Source organism: Ascochyta rabiei, chromosome 14, assembly GCF_004011695.2.
Source record: "Ascochyta rabiei chromosome 14, complete sequence".
In the NCBI taxonomy this organism is placed as follows: domain Eukaryota; kingdom Fungi; phylum Ascomycota; class Dothideomycetes; order Pleosporales; family Didymellaceae; genus Ascochyta; species Ascochyta rabiei.
The window spans coordinates 1,081,768-1,104,839 of record NC_082418.1 but is presented as its reverse complement, the minus strand read 5'-3'; the positions used below and the strand labels follow the sequence as shown (position 1 = coordinate 1,104,839).

The 23,072-nt window shown below is 56.2% G+C and overlaps 8 protein-coding genes across 8 annotated transcripts, besides 12 other annotated features; 3 read left to right on the top strand and 5 right to left on the bottom strand.

Annotated features, from left to right (window-relative positions):
• Nucleotides 1-426: 426 nt before the first annotated feature.
• Nucleotides 427-464: a tandem repeat.
• Nucleotides 465-652: 188 nt separating this feature from the next.
• On the top strand, nucleotides 653-3,730 carry EKO05_0008322 (Non-specific serine/threonine protein kinase; the record flags this gene model as incomplete). The annotated part of the gene is made up of 3 exons (XM_059637271.1): nucleotides 653-805; nucleotides 907-3,535; nucleotides 3,585-3,730. 3 exons carry the CDS (start codon nucleotides 653-655, stop codon nucleotides 3,728-3,730), a joined length of 2,928 nt encoding a protein of 975 aa, XP_059493254.1.
• Nucleotides 2,911-2,943: a tandem repeat.
• Nucleotides 3,731-4,590: 860 nt separating the features above from the next.
• EKO05_0008321 (uncharacterized protein) lies at nucleotides 4,591-6,665 on the top strand (the record flags this gene model as incomplete). Its single annotated transcript, XM_038941505.1, has 5 exons — nucleotides 4,591-4,767; nucleotides 4,845-6,126; nucleotides 6,207-6,377; nucleotides 6,492-6,586; nucleotides 6,648-6,665. The coding sequence occupies 5 exons, from the start codon at nucleotides 4,591-4,593 to the stop codon at nucleotides 6,663-6,665; spliced, it is 1,743 nt and encodes a 580-aa protein (XP_038796769.1).
• Nucleotides 5,064-5,103: a tandem repeat.
• A 134-nt stretch (nucleotides 6,666-6,799) lies between the features above and the next one.
• On the bottom strand, nucleotides 6,800-8,895 carry EKO05_0008320 (Peptidylprolyl isomerase; the record flags this gene model as incomplete). The annotated part of the gene is made up of 3 exons (XM_038941481.1): nucleotides 6,800-6,937; nucleotides 7,078-8,744; nucleotides 8,790-8,895. The coding sequence occupies 3 exons, from the start codon at nucleotides 8,893-8,895 to the stop codon at nucleotides 6,800-6,802; spliced, it is 1,911 nt and encodes a 636-aa protein (XP_038796768.1).
• Nucleotides 8,896-9,189: 294 nt separating this feature from the next.
• EKO05_0008319 (pre-rRNA processing protein) lies at nucleotides 9,190-11,166 on the bottom strand (the record flags this gene model as incomplete). The annotated part of the gene is made up of 1 exon (XM_038946494.2): nucleotides 9,190-11,166. The coding sequence occupies one exon, from the start codon at nucleotides 11,164-11,166 to the stop codon at nucleotides 9,190-9,192; it is 1,977 nt and encodes a 658-aa protein (XP_038796767.2).
• Nucleotides 9,790-9,841: a tandem repeat.
• Nucleotides 10,720-10,800: a tandem repeat.
• A 272-nt stretch (nucleotides 11,167-11,438) lies between the features above and the next one.
• On the top strand, nucleotides 11,439-12,716 carry EKO05_0008318 (26S proteasome subunit rpt4; the record flags this gene model as incomplete). The annotated part of the gene is made up of 3 exons (XM_038941364.1): nucleotides 11,439-11,649; nucleotides 11,702-12,545; nucleotides 12,596-12,716. 3 exons carry the CDS (start codon nucleotides 11,439-11,441, stop codon nucleotides 12,714-12,716), a joined length of 1,176 nt encoding a protein of 391 aa, XP_038796766.1.
• Nucleotides 12,717-12,867: 151 nt separating this feature from the next.
• Nucleotides 12,868-12,904: a tandem repeat.
• A 111-nt stretch (nucleotides 12,905-13,015) lies between these two features.
• Nucleotides 13,016-13,054: a tandem repeat.
• Nucleotides 13,055-13,064: 10 nt separating this feature from the next.
• On the bottom strand, nucleotides 13,065-15,759 carry EKO05_0008317 (uncharacterized protein; the record flags this gene model as incomplete). The annotated part of the gene is made up of 2 exons (XM_038941263.1): nucleotides 13,065-15,231; nucleotides 15,284-15,759. The coding sequence occupies 2 exons, from the start codon at nucleotides 15,757-15,759 to the stop codon at nucleotides 13,065-13,067; spliced, it is 2,643 nt and encodes an 880-aa protein (XP_038796765.1).
• Nucleotides 13,230-13,270: a tandem repeat.
• Nucleotides 13,271-13,294: a tandem repeat.
• Nucleotides 15,760-16,184: 425 nt separating the features above from the next.
• On the bottom strand, nucleotides 16,185-19,891 carry EKO05_0008316 (Non-specific serine/threonine protein kinase; the record flags this gene model as incomplete). The annotated part of the gene is made up of 2 exons (XM_038941183.1): nucleotides 16,185-17,441; nucleotides 17,495-19,891. The coding sequence occupies 2 exons, from the start codon at nucleotides 19,889-19,891 to the stop codon at nucleotides 16,185-16,187; spliced, it is 3,654 nt and encodes a 1,217-aa protein (XP_038796764.1).
• Nucleotides 18,078-18,125: a tandem repeat.
• Nucleotides 19,780-19,798: a tandem repeat.
• A 141-nt stretch (nucleotides 19,892-20,032) lies between the features above and the next one.
• Nucleotides 20,033-20,080: a tandem repeat.
• A 1,215-nt stretch (nucleotides 20,081-21,295) lies between these two features.
• EKO05_0008315 (T-complex protein 1 subunit beta) lies at nucleotides 21,296-22,993 on the bottom strand (the record flags this gene model as incomplete). The annotated part of the gene is made up of 3 exons (XM_059637270.1): nucleotides 21,296-22,730; nucleotides 22,787-22,935; nucleotides 22,982-22,993. The coding sequence occupies 3 exons, from the start codon at nucleotides 22,991-22,993 to the stop codon at nucleotides 21,296-21,298; spliced, it is 1,596 nt and encodes a 531-aa protein (XP_059493253.1).
• Between the last annotated feature and the right edge of the window lie 79 nt (nucleotides 22,994-23,072).

Below are 23,072 nucleotides of genomic sequence, written 5' to 3'. Positions count from 1 at the left end.
GCCAGGCGCATGTACACAACGCGTGCGATACGGCTTATCAGTTGCGCTATAGGAAGCACTAGCGCGTACGCCTGGCGTGAATGACTAGGACGGCCATACCCATGCATCATCACACCTTGGACTGCATCACAGCGCGCCTCCCCCTCTCCTGCGAGCCTTCTCTTCTCTCTGACTAATTTGTGTATTCTTCTTCTCCCCTTTCGCCCTTGATCCTCCATCGACCTCTCCAGGTTGACTCGCCGCCAGTCCGCCTGCACCTCCGCACTGTTCGCCGGACAAGATCCCCAGCCGGTCGCTCGAGGCCGCCTACAGTCCAGGCACCCGGAGCCTACGCCGACACTTTGAACCCATCGCCGCGCAGCTTGCGCAAGCTCAACAACGACACATTACCGGCCTGGCTGTACATCTGGGTGCTCATCCCTGTCCGCCGCCTTGCCGCCTTGCCGCCTTGCCGCCTCGCCGCCGAGTACAAGACCCCGGCACCGCCTCGACCACGAACTTCAACCGCCCCCGCGCACGTCTCCGCTCCTGTCGCCAGTCCATGTGCAACGCCCTCACGGCAACTCTGTACCCACATCTCCGCTGGTAGTTGAACAACTGCAAGCCCTCTGAGAAGAAGCTGGGTCTTGGCTGGTTAGCCAGCATCGCCATCATGGCAGCACCAGCATCGAATGCCTACGCCCCGCGCAGGTCGGCCGCGTCGCCGGCCTCTTCAGCCTCCACCGAACAGGTCATCGGCAAGTTCAAGCGTCTGGAACACATCGGCAAGGGAAGCTTCGCTGAAGTCTATCGAGGAATACACATCGTACGTCACTACCTTGCCTCTGCTCTACGTCCCATGCATATTGCACGTCACGTCAGAGTCTACACGGCCAAACAACTACTAACCTTCTGATGCTCGAGCAGGAGAAGAAAGCGTCCGTAGCTATCAAGTCTGTCAATATGAACAAGCTCAACAAGAAGCTCAAAGACAACCTCGTGTCCGAGATCTCGATCCTTCGAAGCCTCCACCATCCACACATCGTTTCTCTCATCGACTGCCAGGAAACACCGTCTCGCATGCACATCATCATGGAGTTCTGTGAGCTAGGTGATCTATCAGCATTTATCAAGAAACGAGCAGACCTGACCAACCACCCGCAAACCCAGCGCATGATCGAAAAGTACCCGAACCCACCGGTGGGAGGACTGAACGAAGTCGTAGTGAGGCATTTCGCAAAACAGATGGCCAGCGCCCTGGAATTCCTGAGATCCAAGAACTACATCCATCGTGATCTGAAACCGCAAAACCTGCTGCTGAACCCATCATCTTTGTACTATTCCCAAAGTGGTACTCTCGAACGTATGCCACTGGCTGCTGATGCGAACTCGCTGATACCTGCGCTTGGAATCGAGACGCTACCCATGCTCAAGATTGCTGATTTCGGCTTCGCCAGGATTCTCCCAACAACTTCGCTGGCGGAAACACTCTGCGGCTCTCCTCTCTACATGGCTCCTGAGATTCTGCGCTACGAGAAATACGATGCGAAGGCCGATCTATGGTCTGTAGGCACTGTGCTGTTTGAAATGATGTCTGCACGCCCACCTTTCCGAGCAAACAACCACGTCGAGCTTCTGCGCAAGATCGAGGAACGAAAAGACCAGATCAGGTTTCCAGAAGGCCTAGTTTCGACCAGAGCAATGAAGACGCTCATCCGCGCGTTGTTGAAGCGCAAGCCTACTGAGCGCATGTCGTATGAGAGCTTCTTTTCGGATCCTGTGATTCGTGACGAAATTCCTGGCCTTGTCGACGAGGACGTTCCGTTGAACATGCAAGCTTCAGAACCAGAACCACCGGTTGAGCAACCCAAGCGAGTCCAGAAGATGTCTGTCGAGATGGAACGACGAGCTTCGGAGAGCCCGTACTCGCGGTCGCCCAGAGACCGAACTAGTCTTGGAGGTACGCCGCCAATCCGTCCAGCGTCGCGAGCCAGTCCCAGCAACCTTGCCGGTACTCCTCCTCGTGCCCCGACAACCCGACGAGCGAGCAATATCCCCATAGCACCTATCGAGGAGCACGTACCCGCGCCTGTGGGTGAACAGCGGCGTCCAAACCTTCCAAATGCAATGACGGCACCTGCACGCCCTCCCATGGTACAGGACCCATCGATGGCAATTGGCCTCCGCCGCCGCTTCTCACGAGATGAGCCTCCCCCTGTGTCGTCGGGGTTGAAGCAGCACCTTGAGCGTGAGCGCTTACCGCAAAAGACAGAGGCTGGCGCTATGAAGGATGCAGCAGAGCGAGCTGCACAAGATACAGCCCTAGACGAAGGGTTTGTGTTTGTGGAGAAGCGCCGTGTGGAGATCGATGCTCTTGCCGACGAGATTGCTGCAAGTCCGCAGACACCAAGGGACCGCCTGGTTAATCGAGATGGTGCGTTGCGGCGAAGGGCCACAACCCAAGGGTCACCAACTTCCACGACAGGCGCGACTGTTCCCTCAAGAGCAATCTCCATCCAACAGAAGACACCGGCTGTCATCCAGAGACCAGGCTCTTACGAGCGACGCCGACAGTATCGTCCCAGCTTTGAAAGCGCCACCTCTGCACTCTCCAAGGCCATGAACATGGTAAACATTCGAGGTCTCGGCCTCTCGCCACCCATGATGAAGGGTGTTTCGCCGCCGCAAGGTTATGCTGCTTTTCCTGTATACCCTACCGCCCAAAGCAGTCTCCTACTCGTTGGCGACAGTGGCAAGATATCAGCCAGAGATGAAGATGCAAACTCCGTGAAGAAGATCGAAGAGCTAGCTCAACTGAGCCATGTCATCTACGGCTTTGCTGAAGTCAAGTACAAGCAGCTAGTACCTGTCGCGCCAAGTGATCAGGGACTAGGAGTCGGCCCCACTGGAGTTGCAAGGAAGCCTAGTAGCGACGTGATCGAGGATGACGACGAGGACGAAGACCTCACCCCCGAGACGATACTGATCATCTCCGAAGAAGCCTTGGTCCTCTACGTCAAGTCACTCGCCATGCTCAATAAGGCTATGGACGTGGCTGGCAGTTACTGGAACCGACAACGTCGTGGAGGTACCTCTCCTGAAGCAATGAGCCGCGCGGCCGCAAACTCCGACCGCTTAAATCGAGTTGTGTCATGGACTCGAGACAGATTCAACGAATGCTGCATCAAGTCTGAGATTGTGGCTCGCAAGCTCAAGCAAGCCCAACAGCAGCTGCCAGACGATCATCCTAGCCATCCGCAGAACCTCTCGGCCGCCTCAGGCTCTGCAACCACTGTTGGATCTGCCGAGAACATACTTCTCACCACCGGCGTTACAGCTGAGAAGTTGATGTATGATCGAGCACTCGAAATGAGCAGGACGGCTGCCGTGAACGAACTTGTCAGCACAGATTTGCCAGGCTGCGATCTCAACTACTGGACTGCCATTCTCATGCTCGAAGCAATACTCGAGGAGGAAGATGAATCGTCCAGCCGCAAGCTTGATGGTGAAGAGATCAATGGACTGGAGTCAGAGGACCGTCAATCGATTCAGAAGCGTAAGTCTACTCGTCCTCCATGTCATGAGTGCATTTTAACAGTCTACAGTCCTTGATCAAATGAGGGGTCGACACCGAGCATTGAAGAAGAAGCTCGAAATCCAGAAGGCACAGAAGCGCACATCGGTTACTAGTGCGCCTTCGCCATATCCTACCAGCCGCAGTTCACCCTCGTCTCAGGGAACTGCCCGATGAATCTTCATCGAGCTCGGGCGAAATTGACACAGCACACAGATTGACTTTACAGCATTGCATTTGGTTGGCGTTCATCATATTCATGGGGGTGTTCAGGTCACAACGCCCCACTCTCACATAGTGTCTGTTTTGATTTACTGATTTTACTCTTGTTAACCTACGTGGTCTCAACGTAAGGTCCGGTGTTCTGCGGCGTACGCAGCATACATCAGCATAGATACCAGGTTGCAACTGCATTTTCCAATATACGGCGTTTGATTTCACGGGATTGGGTATGGCCAGGCGCAAAGGATGTAAGCATGTGAATGACACAGCTACGACCGGCATGGAGCATGGAGAAGATGAGTGAGCACCTAGAATGGACGACCGAGAAGAGTGATTGGATGGTCAGCAGTGTTTGGGAGGACGTCATCATGCCTAGTGGATAATAGCATCGAAATCCAAAAACAAGTCACATCTTTAGCATATGAAGCTGGCATCCACAGGTGTTGCAATCTATTAAGCGTCTTTGGTGCATTTTCCGGGTCGAAGTTGGGCTGTCCCCTTTAGATGAGGACTGTCCCCTTTAGATGAGGACTGTCCCCTTTAGATGAGGACTGTCCCCTTTAGATGAGGACAAGGGTCCGGCCCAGCATCCCTAGACTGACACACGTGGGCTATTACTCCAGAGTTTCCGCGCTTCCGACAAACCTCAGCCTAAGCCCAACGATAAGCTTGTTCTTCGTCTGACACTTCTCTTCGCTTCCTCTGTCATGTAAACTACCGACCCTGAACATACGCCAATATAACTCTCTACTACTTCTTTAATGTATATTTGAACCACGCAAGGCTGAACGTGACATATTCTGGTCCCGTCTACGATGGGTCTCGGGATCCTGGAAGATCGTCACCTCGAGCACGTCCCCGGAACGGCTGTGCTCGACAGCGACAAGAAAAGAGGTGTCGTGCAAGATGCAGCGCGAAGCCATCTGAAGTATGACAAGACGGGCAAGATACTGCTTGTCCCGCAGCCATCAGATGATCCAAATGATCCCCTTGTAAGTTGCGACCCAAACCTCAGCCTTACACGATATGTGAGGTGTGAAGGTCGAGACCTGTGTACTGACACCCACAGAACTGGCCCCTCTGGCGCCGCGACCTCATCGTAGCAATTCTATCGCTTTTGAGTGTCATAGCTGCAACTCTCTCTCCCATCCTCGCCGCCAACACCGTCTCACTGGCCATCGAGTTCAAACGCTCGTTTACCGACATGGCCCTCTTGACCGGGTACCACCTCCTCGGCGTTGGACTCGCGGGCTTCCTTTTCGTACCCAGCGCACGGATATGGGGAAAGCGACATCTCTACATCCTCGGCACCGTCATCGTCATCTTCAGTTGCATCTGGGGCGGCGCGACTGGACCACACTATACTTCCTTCCTATGGGCGAGGATCTTCCAGGGCGTAGGACTCGCACCGTTTGAAGCGCTTGTCAACGCTTCGGTCGGCGATCTATATCATGTCCACCAACGTGGGTTGCGCATGGCGCTGTCCAATCTTGCGTTGTTCGGCGGCGCGTTCTTGACGCCAGTGTTTGTGGGCATGATTGCAGATCGCATTGGGTATCAGTGGACGTTCTATTTCGTCGCTATCTTTTCTGCCGCATTGCTGCCCCTGCTCATCCTCTTCTGTCCGGAGACGAGCTACAGGAGGGATGCGCACTTCGACATCGACACCATGGGTAATTTGGTGGTTCAGCCAGGGCAAGAGCTGAAGGACGCCAGCAACAACCGAAGAAACTCCAATTCCACGTCAGGCGAGACCGAAAGAGGGGGCTTCCTAAAAGGCCACAAGACGTTTGATCAACCCAGCACCGCTCCTTCCTCACCACCACCAAAAGCCACGTTCCTGCAAACCCTTAAACTCTTCAATGGACGCAAAACCGACGAGCACTATATCCACCTTCTCCTCCGCCCCTTTCCGCTCTTCTTCCACCCCGGCATCCTGTGGGCCTGTCTAATTCAGGGCGTAATGATCGGCTTCACAGTGCTCCTTGGTGTAACCCTTGCGGCCCTCTTCCTCGGCCCACCACTCTGGTTCGGCGAGCTCGAGACAGGATACATGTACACGGGGGCCTTTATCGGCGCGATCCTCGGCTTCCTGCTGACCGGTCTGATCAGCGATCCCAGCGCCAAACTGCTTACGCGCTGGAACAACGGCGTCTACGAGCCCGAGTTCAGAATGGTGCTGGTCATCCCGCAGATGGTCTTGGGAGGCGCAGGGCTGTACGGGTTCGGATGGACGGCAAGCGAGCCGCTGAAGTACGGCTGGCTGTGGCCAGACTTCTTCTTCGCCCTGGTCATCATGGGCATGGTGTGTGGTGCTGTCGCGTCTGCGCTGTACATTGTGGATGCTCACCGTACGTATCCCTCCTCTCTGACAGCCAGTGAAGGAATCTCCCGGTATGTCCTGGGAGATGTACTTGCTAACACCACACAGGAGACATGAGTGTAGAGGGCTTCACCTGCCTCCTCGTCTTCAAGAACCTGTTCTCCTTCGGCCTGACCTTCGAGGGCTTCGACTGGCTGGTCCAAACCAAAAGCACCAAGAACATGTTCATTGCGCTCGGGAGCGTGCAAGTCGCAATCTGCGCACTGTCGATTCCTATGTGTAAGTAACCGCCGACCTTCTCTCTTCGTAACCAGATCGCGTTCGTCTATCAAGCAGGTCTCGGTGTCTACGACAGCCGTCCCGGTTGTAGAAGTCTCAGCTGACATCACGCAGACGTCCTCGGTAAGAAGAACCGCTCTTTCTTCCACAGACACAACGTCTTCTTCAAAGCTAGCGATTGGGTCGCAGACGGCATCGTCAAGATCATGGTACGTGGATTCCAACCCTTCAAAAAAAAAGTATGAAGCAACTAACAATCCCCTCCCGCAGCCTTTCAGCCGTAAATAGGGCGATGGTTGCGTCTTGTGGGGGTTTTCATGTTTGTGTGGCTTATGTACCTTTTCTCGCCTTGAGACATGTAGCACTCGATCAACTAGCAATTCCCGATCCTTAACCACCATCTGCTCCAATCCAGCCCTCGACTACGAAATGCTGATGCTGATGATCTTGATATCGTCCTCGGGCTTCTCCTTGTAGCATTTAGCGTTCTCGATCTTGTGCACGACATCCATACCCTGCACCGCGCGGCCGAAGATGGTGTGTTTGCCATCGAGCCAGGGCTGTACACGTGTTCGATCAGCAACGCGTGCATAGATGCGTGTCGAGTGAACAGAAAGGAGGGGTGAACAGAAAGGAGGGGTGAACAGAAAGGAGGGGTGAACAGAAAGGAAGGGGTGAACAGAAAGGAAGGGGGACTCACCGTCTTCTCCGTGGTGATGAAGAACTGCGACGCGTTGGTTCCCGGCCCCGCGTTGGCCATGGACAGGGTGTATGGTTTGTCGTGCTTCAGCACGCTGATCTCGTCGGCAAAGTCTTTGCCCCAGATGCTCTCGCCGCCTGTCCCGTCGCCGAGGGGGTCGCCCGTCTGGATCATGAATTTGCGGATCACGCGGTGGAAAATCACGTTGTTGTAGTATCCGTTGCGGCTGTGCGTGACAAAGTTCTCGACCGCTTTGGGCGCTGCGTCGGGGAACAGCCGCAGGGTTATGTCGCCGTAGGTCGTGTGTAGGATGGCTGTGCTGCCCGTGGCGGCTTGTGCGGATTCGCTGTCTTTCTTCGTGCGTGTGGCTGAGAGCGGTTTTTCGTTCTGCACGTCGCGATCCTTGGATGTGTTGGTTTCGTTGGTGTACATGTAGAAGCGCACTTTGCCGCTGCCGGTGCTGACCAGCATGGCGTCTCTGGCCTCGGCTTCTTGCAGTAGGGGGTTTTCTGACGCCGCCATTTCGACGGTTGTCACGCGCTTTTTGTCGGGTTGGCCTTGGTACAGACTTAGCCATAGTGAGCGCAGCGGCTCTTCGCGCCCGTACAGTTTGACGAGCTTGTTGGTCAGCGTGTTGAGCACTTTGACGCCGTACATGGAGCCGTAGAGGATGAAGTTGCCTGTCTCGTCGAAGATGATGTTTTGCCGCGTGCGCAGTTGCGGCGTGTCGAGTTCGCGCTCGATGCCCAGGCGGCGCCCGAATTCCATGTCTTCAAGCACTTGGACCGCGGTGCCGGCTTGCTGCATGGATGTGATGGTTTCGATGGATTCATCATATGTGCGGTGGAGTTTTGCGCTTGCGAAGTCGAAGATGCGGATCTTGCGGTCGGGGAAGGAGAGGGTTGCGAATTGGTGGCCGGTTGGCGAAATGGTGAGGGTCGAGGGTACGCATTTTGCTTTTTTGAAGTCGAAGAGGTTTGTTGAGGACTTCATGGAGAAGACGTTATCGGGCTTTGAGAAATTGCCTGACGGCTGCCAGTATTCTACCATGCCGCCCTGATCCACGCTGACCACGCAGTCGTATGCGTTGTTGTATGCCATGAGGCTTACAGGTGCCCGGTGTATGCTCTTCAAGGTATGCAGTGGTTCCAGGTTCTCGCCCCGACCGTCGTATATCCGTATCCAAGCATTGTCTTCTGAACTTACGGCCAGCTGTGGGAAGCTTGCGCCGCGACCGTGAACCCAGCATACCGCCTTGGGGCTGTAATCCAAGCTCAGCATAGCCAGCAGGTCGAACGTGACCACATCAAAGATCTTGACTGTGTTGTCTGACCCAGCCGTGGCAAAACTGCGTCCATCTGCGCTGACGTTGACCGACCGTATCTCGCCCGTATGCGCCCGGAACTCTTTCACAAACTCTATGCCTCCAAAGTCTTTCTTCCAGAACTTGACCACGCCGTCGATAGAGCTGGTTATGAGGAAGTCGGTATACGGTGTGAAGGTGGTGAAGCACAATTGGTCGCGGTGCATCAGCGATTTGCTGTAGCGTTGGGCAGCAGGCAGCGCAGCAACATAGAGTTTCTCGTAGGGGAGCCTACGCTTCTTCTTCTTGGGCGCGGACGAGGGGAGTGCAGGGCCGAAGTCGTCATCGTCAGAGGAAGAGTCGTCTACATCTGTCAGCCGGTTTGCGCGTGGATTATAAAGGTGCATACCAGCATTGGCTTGCGCGACAGGCTCTTTCATATCCTGGTCCCCTGCCTCCATATCTGCGCGAGAGCGTTTTGTTTTACTAGGCGACTCTGATCCATTGGAAGCCATGGCTGCGGAGGTGTGTTGTATATTGACTGTTGGTAAGCGTGCAGTCCCGGGCGCAAAAGTTGAAGTTCGTCAGTCGGATCGCGCTCTCACGTGTCACCCACGGTTCGTGTGCACAATCATGGCCAAGGCACATCATACTTGCGTTGGAAGAGTTGTTTGAACGTCAATCAAGAGCAAGACATGTAGATAGCGTCAAGAGTCATGGGATATGGTGAATAAAGTGTCAGAACAGATGCCGGAATGGTATTGGTATCTAAATGCAGGACTCCGCTCCAATGCAAAGTATGTTGCTTTTTACACCTCGTTGTCCTCGTCGTCAACTGCGGCATCCTTGTTGAGAGCCTTTCTCGGGACCTCGAAAACATAAATACCGTTCTTGACTTTCCCTGACATCCATCGAGCAAGTCTGGGCTCCTTGCCAACAGCAGCTACCACACACAACCCCTCCTTGCCTCTATCGCCCCTCTCTTGCACCGAAAGCCCGTTCACGATGCCGCGAATGAGGATTCCATCTGCGCCCTCCTCTTCCGGGATCCGGCCAACCTTCCCTACCGGCTCGATGGTGCGCTTCTCCGGGCCCACTCGCCATGCTCGTATCCAGCCGTCCCAACTTGCTGTGAGGATGAGGTCGGCAAAGGGTACTGTTGCAAGTGCGGTGACGTATCTGGGTAAACGAGGTCCTTTGTTTCCCGAGGTTGCTGCATCGTGGTTCGCTGACATGTCCTCCGCAGGCAAGGCGGGGTCTCGACCATGAGTGAGTGGGTATGTGAACAGCGGCTTTTTCCTCTGAACGGACCACAGTGACAGCGAGCCGCTATCTGATGCTGTAACAAACAGACTGGCATCGAGGAGAGCAACGCAGTCGATGGAGCCTTCTGCGTAGGCGATGGGTGTGTCGTCGTCGTCGTCGTCACCGTTGGCCTGTTTGTCCTCATCTTTCTCGTCGAGATAATCGACGTTCTTGCCAAATCGACCCTTTCGCAGCTTCTCCAGGCCCTTTTGTCGGACTGTGCCACCGCCGTGAAAGACTAGCTGGTTCTCTTCGACGACTTTCCATAATCGTGCAGTGCGATCGCGTGCGCCGACACTGACACATGTCTCCTGGTTCATCTCCACTCCGCCCGCAATGCCTACAACCGCGTCCTGGTGTCCGACCAACGTCTCGATGTAGGCTGACTCGGGCGCGCTCCAGACAATGACGGCTCGGTCTGCTCCTCCCGAGAAGAGCTGCTCAGTACCTCTCCGGAACGAGAGCGACAAGACGGCGTCGCGATGCCGTGTAAACAGCTTGCGCGGGGTGAGGGACTCGGCGTCCCAGATGATCAGGCGTGCGTGCTTGTCTCCCGTCGCCAGGTACTTTCCAGAGTCGGACACGGCAATGGAGATGATCTCACCCGTGTGACCCAGGTACTCCCTCTCGCCCTTCTTGTTCTTGTCGCCTTTTCTCCAGAAGAGCTTCTTGGGGGTCCGTCGTGGAGAGATGTTGGACGGACGGCCGGGGTCGGCAGCATACGACTTTGGGTCTGCAATCTCCCACTTCTCGACGACCAGGTCCTTGCTGATTGTCCATGCGTACGGAAGCTTGACGGCGCAGCCGGTGATGGCCTTGTGCAGTCCTGATTTGCCAAAGACGTGGGGTGCCTGGACGAAATCCAGCTTTTCGGCAATGTTCCTGTAGATTTTCCCCTTTGTTTCGGCCACGTCTTCCTTCAGCCTCTCTGCTATCAGGTCCTTGTCGATCTGCGCTGCATCGAAGCCGACCTCCTCCTCCACCTCGCCGCGGAGGTTGTCGAGGTAGCGCTGTGCCAGCCTCAGGCGCTTCTCCGCCGCCGTCTCATTCTCGTCGTCCGACGTCTCAGACTCGTCGTCGTCGTCGTCGTCGAAGGCGTGGGCGCGCTCGGCGTCTGAGCTTTCGCTCTCGGTGATGGAGTCTTCGCGCTCGGTGCGGGCGGGGGCTCTCGACGGCGGCGCTGCAGGGTTGCGCTTCCGAGGGACGGTCGAGTTGGCATCGGGCCGCTTGCGCTTGCGCTGCGAGGCGGGCGTGGTGAAAAAGGAAGACATGGCGGGCGCTGTGAGGGGAGGGCGACGCCTGCGCTCGTGTGTTGCACTTTCCTTTCCAGTTATTTTTTTCCAACGCCGAACCGCCGACCGACACCAGCGCCAAGCCCCTCTGCGTCGCGCTCGGGCCTGTGCGCCGCCTGCCCTCGGAGCTCCAGCGGCGTGCGAGCGAGAAGCTTCCGGCAGCAGAAGGCCATCGCCCTCATCCCCCATTCACCCGCCCTGCACACCGCCCAAGCAGGCCAACCCCCCGCTCGCCGTCCGCCGTTCACCCTTCGCCGCCCGTTCGCCGCCCGTTCGCCGCCCGTTCGCCGCCCGTTCGCCGCCCGTTCGCCGTCCACCCCACCCCGTGCGCGCTTCTCTTCGTTGCTTGGCACCGCAAGCGCCGCGTCTACACGACATCACCACCTGGAGCTCGCCTCTCCGACCGCCGTCCGCCCACGACCCCGTCATCTCACACCCCCCCACGCCGCCACCCCGTCACCATGAGCAGCGACCCGGAGCGCGAGCACGCCCTCGATGGCTACAAGAGCAAGCTGCTGGAGTCGCGAGAGTGGGAGGCAAAGCTGAAGTCGCTGCGGTTAGAGATCAAGGGCCTGCAGCATGACTTTGACGTGTCCGAGGATAACATCAAGGCCCTGCAGAGCGTCGGCCAGATAATAGGAGAGGTCCTGAAGCAGCTGGACGAAGAGAGATGTACGTCGATGCGCCAGCACCAGCGACAGGCGTGGTAGGCTAACGCTCGCAGTCATTGTCAAGGCTTCCTCGGGGCCCCGCTACGTCGTGGGATGCCGGTCCAAGGTCGACAAGCTGAAGCTGAAGCAGGGCACCCGAGTCGCCCTCGACATGACGACGCTCACCATCATGCGCATGCTGCCCCGCGAAGTCGACCCGCTCGTCTACAACATGTCGCTGGAAGACCCCGGCCAGGTCAGCTTCGGCGGCATCGGTGGTCTGAACGAGCAGATTCGCGAGCTGCGAGAGGTCATCGAGCTGCCGCTGAAGAACCCGGAGCTGTTCCTGAGAGTCGGCATCAAGCCCCCCAAGGGTGTGCTGCTCTACGGGCCGCCCGGTACCGGAAAGACACTGTTGGCGCGAGCCGTGGCGAGCAGCTTGGAGACCAACTTCCTCAAGGTCGTCTCCTCGGCCATCGTCGACAAGTACATCGGAGAGTCGGCGCGTCTCATTCGCGAGATGTTCGGCTACGCAAAGGAGCACGAGCCCTGCATCATCTTCATGGACGAGATCGACGCCATCGGTGGACGACGATTCTCCGAGGGCACATCTGCCGACCGTGAAATCCAGCGTACGCTGATGGAGCTGCTGAACCAGCTGGACGGTTTCGACTACCTCGGACAGACCAAGATCATCATGGCGACAAATCGACCGGATACCCTCGACCCTGCTCTGCTGCGTGCCGGACGTCTCGACCGTAAGATCGAGATCTCCCTCCCCAACGAGGTCGGCCGTCTTGAGATTATGAAGATCCACTCGGCCAGCGTGCAGACAGACGGCGAGATTGACTTCGAGAGCATCGTCAAGATGAGCGACGGCTTCAACGGTGCCGATCTGCGGAACGTGGTCACAGAAGCGTGAGTCACGTCAACAAGTACATCTCGTACCATCACTAACGTGTTTACAGAGGTCTCTTCGCTATCAAGGACTACCGAGACTCGATCAACCAGGATGACTTCAACAAGGCCGTGCGCAAGATGGCCGAATCGAAGAAGTTGGAGGGCAAGCTGGACTACCAGAAGTTGTAGGGGAGGACATGAGAGCCTATTGCTGGCTTTGCACGATAGCATGATCATCAGCATGATCTTCATGTACGATAATATGACATTTCTTGGTAGCAGATCAATGAACACTCTGCATCCACCCTGGTCTTGTAAGAAACATGACTGCGAGAATGATACCACAACGTCGAAACAACAACAACAACAACAACCACTGCTACTCTTCTGCGTCAAGAAAACAACGAAAAAAAAAAGGTTTAAGATCTACCCAGGATATCACTCTTGAAAACTCAACCTCCACTCCAACCCTCCAACCCTCCAACGCCCCCTCCCTCCCTCCCTCCCTCCCTCCCTCCCTCCCTCCCCGTCCCCTCCTCACACCGTCTCCGGAACCTCAAGCACAGGCGCCTTCTTCCCCCACCTAACCGCCTGCGCATAATACTCCAGCAGCGCCTCGGCCTCGGCGCGACTCCGCCCATACTCAGCCCGCAACCTCTCGAGCCCGCGCCCACCCCCCGGCTCCTTGTTGCCCAACCACCTCGCCTCCCCGCCGACGCCGATGCGCCGCCGCACCGCGCCGCTGTAGTCCAGCGCGTGGCGCGCCGTCTTGCGATCCGCGTCCTTTGCGCGCGCGCCCAGGTACAGCTGCAGGTTCAGCAGGGCAGCGAGATCCAAGGCGCTGGCTAGCGGCACGCCCGGGAACTGCGGGAGGTCCGAGGTGATGTGCACAGGGGCCGACGGGTAGCTGCTGGTGGGCCTTTTGCTGGATGCGAGCGAAGACGAGGAGCTGCTGCTGGGCGTCTGCGTGTGGTGTGCCAGAGCGGTTTCGAGCGCGCTGTCGACGTAGCTCAGGTGCAGTTTGTTCGTTTGCTGGGTTAGGCCTAGGCTGGATTCTAGACAGCGGGTCAAGGGGGCCCAGACGGGCATCGTGCCGCTGCTCGTGGGCGGGACGAGGGTTTTGAGCGTCATGAGGTGCGCGTTTGCCCATGCGGCGGTGGGGTTGAAGTCGTTTGTGAGGAGCTTGCCCTTTTGCGCGGGCGACGAGAGGAAGAATGTGCGGATGGAACGGTGGGTGTAGTAGACCTTTAGTGTTTCTGGGGACTCGATAGACGCTGTTCGTTGTTCTGGCGCTTGCGTGTTGAAGATGGAGAATAGGTTGCGGCACTGGTAGGTCAGGGTGTGCCGCATGTCGTCGATCCTCTGTGCTACCTCTGCCAGTTTCAACGGACGCCGCCCTGCTGCCACACTGCTCTTCTCGTCGCTTGAGAGGGCGAAAGAGAGCGGGAGGAGAGACGGGTAGCCGTGCGATTCGACCAGGACGCTGACCTTCCACGCTCGCTCGAGGTCGGTGGGTTCGAAGTTGCTCATGATGTGTGAGAGAAGTTCGTCAAGATCTGATGGCAACATCTCCGCGCGGTTTTGTAGCGTGGTGAAGTTGTCGTTGCCCGTTAATTCCTGCAGCAAGAATTTGGTCGCAAGCATGCCCCAGAGGAAGATACCGCTGCTTGTCTCGGAAAGCAGGTGTACGATATCCATTTCTTCAGGTACATCAGTGTTTCCACGCAATTTCGCGAGAGACTCGTCTTGACTGAATCCGTGGAGGACGTAAGCGTGGATGTCGTTCATGGTGTGGTCGTCTACCCACAGTCTCGGGCGCTTCTCGAAGGCTTCCTGGAACGCTGGAGACGGGCGACTTGAGACAATAATCTTGACGTTTTCTTTCTTGCTGGCGTTGATGAGGAAGGGAACTACGTCGACGAGGTCGCTAGCTTCGTCAATCTCATCGACGCCATCGATCATGAAGAGAAACTTCTTGTTGGCGTCTGAAATCATGAGTTCGAATGCGCGGCGTAGTTCAGCGTACGAGAGCGTGTAGAGACCGCCACCGTAAGATCGGAATTGCTCCCATCGGTCGGTGAAAACGTGCTGGACGATGCCTATATCCTGTTCCAGAGGTCCGTAAATCATATCCTGCAACGATTCGTACAGCAACGAACGTAGCAGTCCGAGCCCAGATCTCTGCAGTTCAGTTCCGCAGTTCCAGAAGAAGAACCCAGATGTGATCCCAGGTGCGTGTCCAGACCAAGCCTCCAGATAGTCAAAAATTCGATCATTGCGGAAAAGCTTCTTCATCAGTGTCGTCTTTCCCGCGCCAGGTCTCCCCGTAACCCAGAAGAGATTGTCACCTCTTTGATTCCCCAGCCATTCGAGCACACCCCCCTCATCGGTCTGCTGGTCATCGAACGCCCACTCTAGCGTGCCCTCGTGCGGGGCAGGAATAGACTGTAGCCGGTGGTCCAGCTCGTCAAAGGCCAGTCTCTCAAAAATCTGATCACAGAAATGTGCCTCGTTTGCCGCAGAGATTAGCTGGTCGACCTGTTTTGAGAACTCTTCGATATCCTTCTTACTCTTCGGTTTCCACTCATTGATATGCACAGCATCTAGCGCCTCGTTCTGCCACTTCTCCCAGTGTGGCAAAGTGACTCCATTTCCATCGCTGAAGACAGGGAGACCTGTCTCAGCGGATTGATCGAGATATTGTCTGTGATTCAGTTAGACCCCTTCCCCCCCTTCAGATCATCAAACACACGTACCTCAGCGCCAGCAGAAGCGCGACATCAACTTCCTTTCTCACAGCCCTCAATTTCTTCTTCAATCCTGTGACATCCCTCTCTTTCCAGACCCCGTTGCACAGCGCTTCACGTGCGGTGCCCCATCTCGGGTCGCCAAAACTGCCTTTCGCCTGGGCCGCAAGAAGCGCATCAATCAGCGGATTCGTCAACTCTTTCGTCTCCTCGCTGAGCTTGAGGAGGTGTTGCGCCGGCTCGCTCAATTTGCCCTTGTTTCCATCGTGCAGTTTTTTGAGTTCGCTGTTGTCAATCGCGTCGGTAAGGCGGTACAGATTATCGACAATTTTTTGCAGGACTTGCGCGTTCTCCACAGGCAGAGTCGCTTCAGGTTCGCCGGGCTGGTAGACGGGGTTGTCCTTTCTCAGGCATTTAATCGCAAAGTCCAGGAGCTGGAGAATGGCCGAGGCCAGTCCTACAGCGGGGATCGGACGGACGGTCATTTTCAGTCGCTCGACTGCCGTGGGTTGTGACGTATCGACAGCACATCAAAGCGAAGAAAAGAACAAATGGCAGCAACGAATACCTGCTGCGCCGCTATCAATCAAGGAGGTGAGGCTTGTACTCGAGTCTAAGCGAATCGGCGTCTCATGTTTAGCGCAAATCTGATGCCCGAACGCAGTATCGAAACTTGGCGCACAGTCGCTATTTTGAGCAGGTGGGGGTCGGAACTTTGACCGACGCGTTCCATAACCGCGAGCAGGGAAAAGAGGGGTCTTACGAGTTCACGGATCACGTGGCAAGCGGTGTTGCAAAGGTTGGTGAAAGGCTTCAAGATAATGATTATGGTATCGACACCTGAGCTATGCACGCTATTCACATGTCCTATAACAATATACATACACCGAGCTACACACCGCTCCGACAACTACATCGTCTGCCCCTCAAAGTATGGCCTGAACCTAGGCTCATTTTCAAGCCCACATTGCTGTACAGCCTCATAACAGGACATGAGCAGCGTCGGAAACTTTGTAGTCCAGTACCTCAGATATCCATGAGGCAAAGGACCGACTTTGGCTTTCACGTTCTCGTCCATATCTTCGTAGTGGTTTTTCTTGTTCCTGAGAGCACGGAGTAGATCCAGGATCCGATCTCCTGTGTACTTGCGCTGCTTGCCCAGTGAGTTGATGAAGGCAGGGTCCAGCTTGCCGAGGAAGTTACGCTTCTTATCCAAGATCTCGTCACTCCAGTCTTCAAGAATGGACAAGTGCTGAGAAGGTGGGTCGCGTGGCTCACGCTCCCAGTGGTCGGAACAGTCGCAGAGGAAATTCAGGCGCTTCTCTGCTGACCAGAAAAATGGATGGTTCATGACTTGAAGAGCGGTAGGACGATCCTCAGGGCGCGTCTTCAACATCCACTGGATGAGCCAGTACGGCTCTTCCGAGTCGTCACCAAGGCGAAGCCCCTCGAGATTTGCCTTCTCCTTTTTAATGTTGTATTCACGCATTTGCATCCACCCTTCCTCGTCATCGAAAGGATGCGAACCATTGGTGAGTACGTAGTAGAACACACACCCAAGGGAGAAGATGTCCACAGCCCGCTTGACACCTTGCGCGACAGGATCTGTGGAGGTAGAAGAATCGCGAGAATAGCCAGTCGAGCTGCCGCGGTCTACATCTCTGGGCTGCGAAATCAGCTCAGGGGCTTTCCAACCCACTGTGCCCGCATTGCCGGTAGTACCGATGAGGGTACTAACGTTATCCGGCAATGTCTTACACAGTCCGAAGTCAGAGATCACCAGACGTGGACCTTTATTCTGCGTTCGTTGCGGGTAAGCAATCAGAATGTTCTGAGGCTTGATATCACGATGAATGATTCTCAGACTGTGAAGGTGGTTGAGGCCGTTGGCGAGCTGATACAGGGCGCGTTGCACGTCTCTGTTGATCTCGTTCACCAAGCGTCGTTGGGAATCAGTGAGATCCTCGCCAGGTCTGCCATCTCGGAACAGGTCGAAGAGACTAGCTTGACACATTTCGACGGCGATGTATAGGAAATTCTCGTCCTTCTCATCGTCAAAGTAACGGATGACGTTAGGGTGTAAATCGCTCTCTTGAAGCAGTTTGACTTCTTGCTCAGCCAGCCCAAAGTATTGGGGTAGCATTCGCTTAATCGCAACGTCGCGTTCCTAGATAATCGGTCAGCCAAATAGACCAACAATGCAAGACCTGAATAACATACATTCCATTTTCCCTCGAACACAAAGGTGCCACCGCTGCCGTTACCCAAGAGACGATCTTGATCAATAGTGAGTTTACCGATTCTCTTTATATTGGAGACATCCTGCATGTCGTCGCCATTCATGGTGACCTCATCAGGATGTAGGGTAGGTGTCGGATCGAGCTGTTTTGCGGCGTCGACGATACGATCAACATCATCTTCCTCTTTTTGCTGATTCTTATTAAGCTTGCGACCGCCTCGCTTTCCCCTGTGTGTCTTCTTCTTCTTTGTTGGGGTGGTCAACGCAGTGTTGGGATCCTGGGTGGATGATTCGGCGTTGGTAGTGGTGGCCGTGGTCTCTCCGTTTGAGTCTGCCATGGCGTCGTCGGAATCACCCTCTGTCGGAGACGCCTGTTCTGTTGTAGTAGTTCGAGAGAGAGTTTCAAGGTCTGCCTCGTCTTCAGGAATATTGAAGGTCACCACCTTCTTCTCCTTCACCTCATGATTGATGGGTCGCTCTACTGCAGCATCTTCTGCCGGTTCTGATACGGTTGCAGCTCCGGCAACAGACTCTTCGGTAGCTGGCGTGGTGATCTCTTTGACATCAGGCCCAGACACAGGCTCAGACGCAGGCTCAGACTCGGGCTCAGGCCGTACTTCTGAGTGCACTTTCGGTTTAAATTCTGCCTGGCTTTCAACTTCGGCATCTGGCTCTGAGGCCATAGAGGCAGCGATAGAGATGGGTGCCTCGCTCATCTTGCGAGTCTCAGCTGGCTTGAAGAAGAGGCTCTTCAGTAAGTCGAGCTGCGGAGGATACTTCATCACTGAAACGGTTCCGGCCATGACCAGGAAGCACAGCAGGACGGTATAGACGGCGGCTGCGCGTGTCTCAATCATTGTCTCGGCACGAGGCGGCGGGTCAATCATTGGCCTCTCCATAGGCGAAGTCTCTGGTGGTCGAGAGATTGGCTGACCCTCATCTGGGTGATAGGCTGTAGGGGCTGCAATTGCTAGGTACCTGGATGGGGTCTCAAGCTTGTGGTCGAGCACATGCACGCCTACCAAGCTCTTCTGGTCGGGAAGGGTGTGAGAGCCATCCCAGTCGCGCAGGTCGTTTTGCATGTAACAAGATGCTGTCGGAGCGCCATCCGTCACTACAGGATAGTTCTGCTCCGAAAGCGCATACCAGGCGCCCGTCTCGGTAGTGTTCAACCATACGTGTTTGGCTTTCTCTTCTGAACCCGCCTTCCCAGCTGGCTGAGGAAGTAGGATCAGGGCAGGCTCAGGGGAGTCATCGTTGGTAGGCCGGGCGACGTCAAACACTCGTGCTACCGGATAAGGTAGCTCCTGCCTGAAAAGAGGCCGCTGGCGAGACTTTCCGAGTCGGTTGTGGTCGAGGGCAATCACTTCTCCGTTGAACATGCTGTAGATATACTGGTTGTCCATGGTAGCTGAGTACTGCATCTGCAGGTCGCGGTCGCGGTTGTTCGGAGCCCATTCTGCGTACTTGATGGTGCAGATGTGCTCGTTCGTCTGCTTGTTGTGGATGCTAATGGTGTATTGCGTCTGTCCAAGGTTGATGGAGCCTGAGCACTCTCGCTCGTGGGCGTGGAAGTAGTCTCTGCCTTTGGGTGCACAGCTCTCGTCGTCAACAGAGTAGGTTCCACTAGGGCTGAAGCTCTTCTTGATCTTGCCCGATGCTGCCTCGACGACAAGCATGAAGGTGGACTTTTCAACGTTGTAGACGACTGGGAGCGCAGGGTCTTCGCTGGAGTAGGGGGCTATGTTGGCGAGTTGCTTGACGGTCATGCCGAGCCTGTGGAGGGCTGGGTAGGGGCCAGGAGTGAGGAAGTAGAGGGCGCCATCTTCCTTGGGTTCGACAATCCAGACGAAAGGCTGGTCTTGTAGCTTGCCGGTGCCCTCGGAGACGTTGTAGATGGTCTCGAGCATGGGCTGACCGGTCAACTCCCATATCTCCTCTCCTGTGTAGCGGTCTCGTGCGTGAATGCGGCCGTCGACGGTCGCCAAGAGCACAAAGTCCTCAACTTCCCAGTCCTGCAAAGAACGCGCACTCGGTGCGAGGGCACCTGTGGCTGCGTTGCTGGCGGAGGGGGCTCTGACAGCGGTGACGGCTGGAGCAGAGGAGACTCTTGTTGCAAGGGCGCTCTCATCCTGGGCGAAGACGGGGGGGTTCGGTCGACGTCTGGCGACATGTCCCGCACGCTCCTGTGAGTACGAGTGGGAGTGGGAGTGGGTGGATTTGCCGTGGTTGGAGGGGATGGTGTGTGCAAGCACACTGTGGTCTGGCTGCTGCTGCTGCTGCTGAGCGACGGCGAGGATGGACGGTCCAAGGATGACCAGCGCGAGGAGCGTCGTGAGCGCGAGGCCAGCACCCGGCGGCCGGCGCGGGCGTGGCATGGCGGATGGGCGGCGTCTACGATGCGCGGGATGAAGCCTGGGGCGGGCTGTGGTGGTCGAGGGGATGGGTCATGGACGGGGTGAGAGATGGGGTGAGGGTGATGGGAGAGGATGGCCGAATTTCAAAACCTCGATATTACGGCGGGCGGGGAGCGAGCTGAACGTGCGGCGTGCGACGTGCGACGTGCGCCTTCGCCGTCGGCGCGGAGCGTTAGCACAGGCTTGGGTCGCTGAGGGGCTAGGCGGGATCCCTGGCTTCCCTGATTTAGATTCCCACGGCGCTAGAGCGAGAGGTGTAAAACGGCGGATTGATGGTAGACGCCGTGCTGACCATCTCCCAACTTTGACGTGAGCGAGGCTGTCCGCTCGTGTGCCAACTCGTGTGACAGGCAGTGGCACGCTGGCTGGTGAACCCCCGAGAGCACCGAGAGCACCACTTCAGCGCCGGTCCAGCCTTTTCCCTTCCAAAATCACCCCAGGAAGGGAGCATCGCCCACTACCACCAAACCGGCAATCATCTACATCAGCCCTGCGTCGCCTGCAGCTGCTCCTGCATTAGGTCCGCTTCACCGCGGGTTTGCACGTGTGTCCGCTGGGCTTGCAAGACACGAGACGGAGGGAGGCCTTTGGCTCACCACCATCGCCACATTGACACGGTTGTGATGAGCTCACTGCAAACACACTCCACGCCAACGTACCACAACCACGAACAGGATGGTCTTGGCATATAGGTGTTGGGCTGGGAGCCTTGGTGAACAAGTCAAGTCCTTGCATCACACAAGCAACAGCAACGCGCGCTTTGTGTGTCAAACAATCGTTGTTCCAATTAGCGGCCGGTTTGCGGTTTCTTTGTAGGCTTTGGGCCATCATACTCACATAAGGTTCTCTAGCTGCGAAAACGGTCCGAGTAGGCAAATTTTCCAGAGGCTGTTTGTTGCGCCCAAAGGGTTTCAAGAGGCTGTTTGTTGCGCCCAAGGGTTTTCAAGAGGCTGTTTGTTGCACCCAAAGGTTCGCAAGAAACTGGGACAAGACCATAGAAGCGGTTGTCCTACTCGGTGGTGTCGCCTGGGCTCAGAGCGGTCCTCGATCATGTCCTTGCAGCTTTGTGTCGAACTCAACATCGGCGGGTGAAACTGTCGAGCGAGGATCCATCTGCAAGGTCTATCGCCGTTGAAACATGGCTTCGCCTCGGTCCTGGCTCGCTCATCGACGTCATGTTTGAGTACAGCTCTTGATCCAAGGAGCAGCCTGTCAACTGGCTGCCTTCACTGCACTCGTTGCTACACGTCAATGGTTGGCACACACTCAATAGACGTCTTTGACTGCATGAATTTCGTTTCGTGATATACACTTCGTCTGTTCCATCATGGCGTCACGCTTGTCCTCTCGCGTCGTCATACGCGCTCACATGCGCTCACGGCGACGGGGAGCCGACCGGATGATGTTGTCAACACGTAGGAGCAGCTCGGCGGCTTCTGACGCCGAGGAGACGACCGCACGCTTAAGCTTGTAGCTCTCAATGACACCCAGTTCCCTCATGTCCGCGATACCGCCGCCGGGCGACAGAAGGTCAAGTCCTGAGCTGGTAAGACCCGAGTAGACCGCCTTTCGGAGCCGTGTGACGAGGTCGCTGGAATCGAAACCAGCGTTGTCGGCCAGAATGGTAGGCAACTGCTGGAGCGCCTTGGAGAAGGACTCGACAGCAATCGCCTTCTTGCCCTCCACGTTCTGTGCAGCCTCCGCAACGGCCTTTGCCATGTTCATTTCGGCACAGCCGCCACCGAGTGTTGTCCTGGGTTCCTTGACTGTCTGTGAAAGAACCGCAAGGGCATCGTGTAACGATCGCTCTGCCTCATCAAGGAGCTGCTCGGTAGCACCGCGGAGCACAACCGTGCACGCCTTGCCTGCCTTGACGCCAGAGAACCTAATCAGGGTGTCCTCGCCAATAATCACCTCTTCGATCAAGTCGCACTCGCCAATCTTGACTTGGTCCGGGTGGTCGAACGTCGATGTGATTTCTCCGCCAGTAACCAATGCCAATCGCTCGACACCGTCGAAGTCTGCGTGCTCGATGGAGCAGATGCCGGCATCTGCGAAGAGCTGCTCTGGCCAGTTGTAGATCAGCTGTCGGTTGACGAAGCAGTTGATGCCGTGTGCTTTGATGCGCTCGACCTTTGCCCTCATCTTCTCGCGCTCTGCCTTCTCCAGCTCAGCCAGCTTGCCTGTCGAGTCGACCTTCACCCTGGCGCCGAAGATCTTGATCTTGTCTGTGTCCATGGATGTGTTTGCGACCAGGATCTTGGCGTTTTCTATCCTCTTGGGCTGGTTGACACCAAACTTCTTGTCCAAGATGAAGCCATCGTCGAGGTAGGAGTCCTTGAGCTTTCCTCCCGCCTTTTTGATGATCTGGATGTGTGTGAGGTCGGTCGAGCCACCGAGCTTGAGGACAGCATCGACTGCAAGTTTAGCGAACTGCTCGCGGTCCTGACTCAGAACCTTGGAGCTCAGCGTCGTCCTTGCAATAGACTCGAGGTCTTTCCTGAAGACCTGTCCGTCCTTGCTGTGGTCTGTCGCAATCTTCTCCAGGGCGCTCAGCGCGGCGCGGCTTGCTATCCTGTACCCCTCAATGATCGTCTGGGGGTGGATCTTCTGGTCGACGAGCTTTTCGGCTTCGCGGAGGAGCTCTGCAGCGAGGACTGTGACGGAGGTTGTGCCGTCGCCCACCTCGTCGTCCTGGACTTTCGAGATGTTGACGAGAACTTTGGCGGCAGCGTTGTCAAGGGCGATGGCTTTCAGAATGGTCGCGCCGTCGTTTGTGACCATGATCTCGCCTGTGGAACTGCACGTGTGTGTGAGTTTGGCTCTCACCCACGACTATGGCGGGGTATAACGTACGCAGACTGCAGGATCTTGTCCATTCCCTTTGGCCCCAGCGTGCTCTTGACCAAGTCGCCGACGGCGATGGCTCCTACGAATGCCGAGAGACGCGCATTCTCGCCCTTCTCCTCCGTGACATCGTCCGCAAAGATCTGAGTGGGGTTCGACTGCACACGGGTGGTAAGCGGATGCTGCTGATTTCAGCCATGGTACGCTACATACCATCTTGCAAGTGGGTGGTAAACAAGCAAGGAGGGGTATCTAAGGAGATGTGGGGTTGCAGGCTGTGGTGGCCTGCAGACGC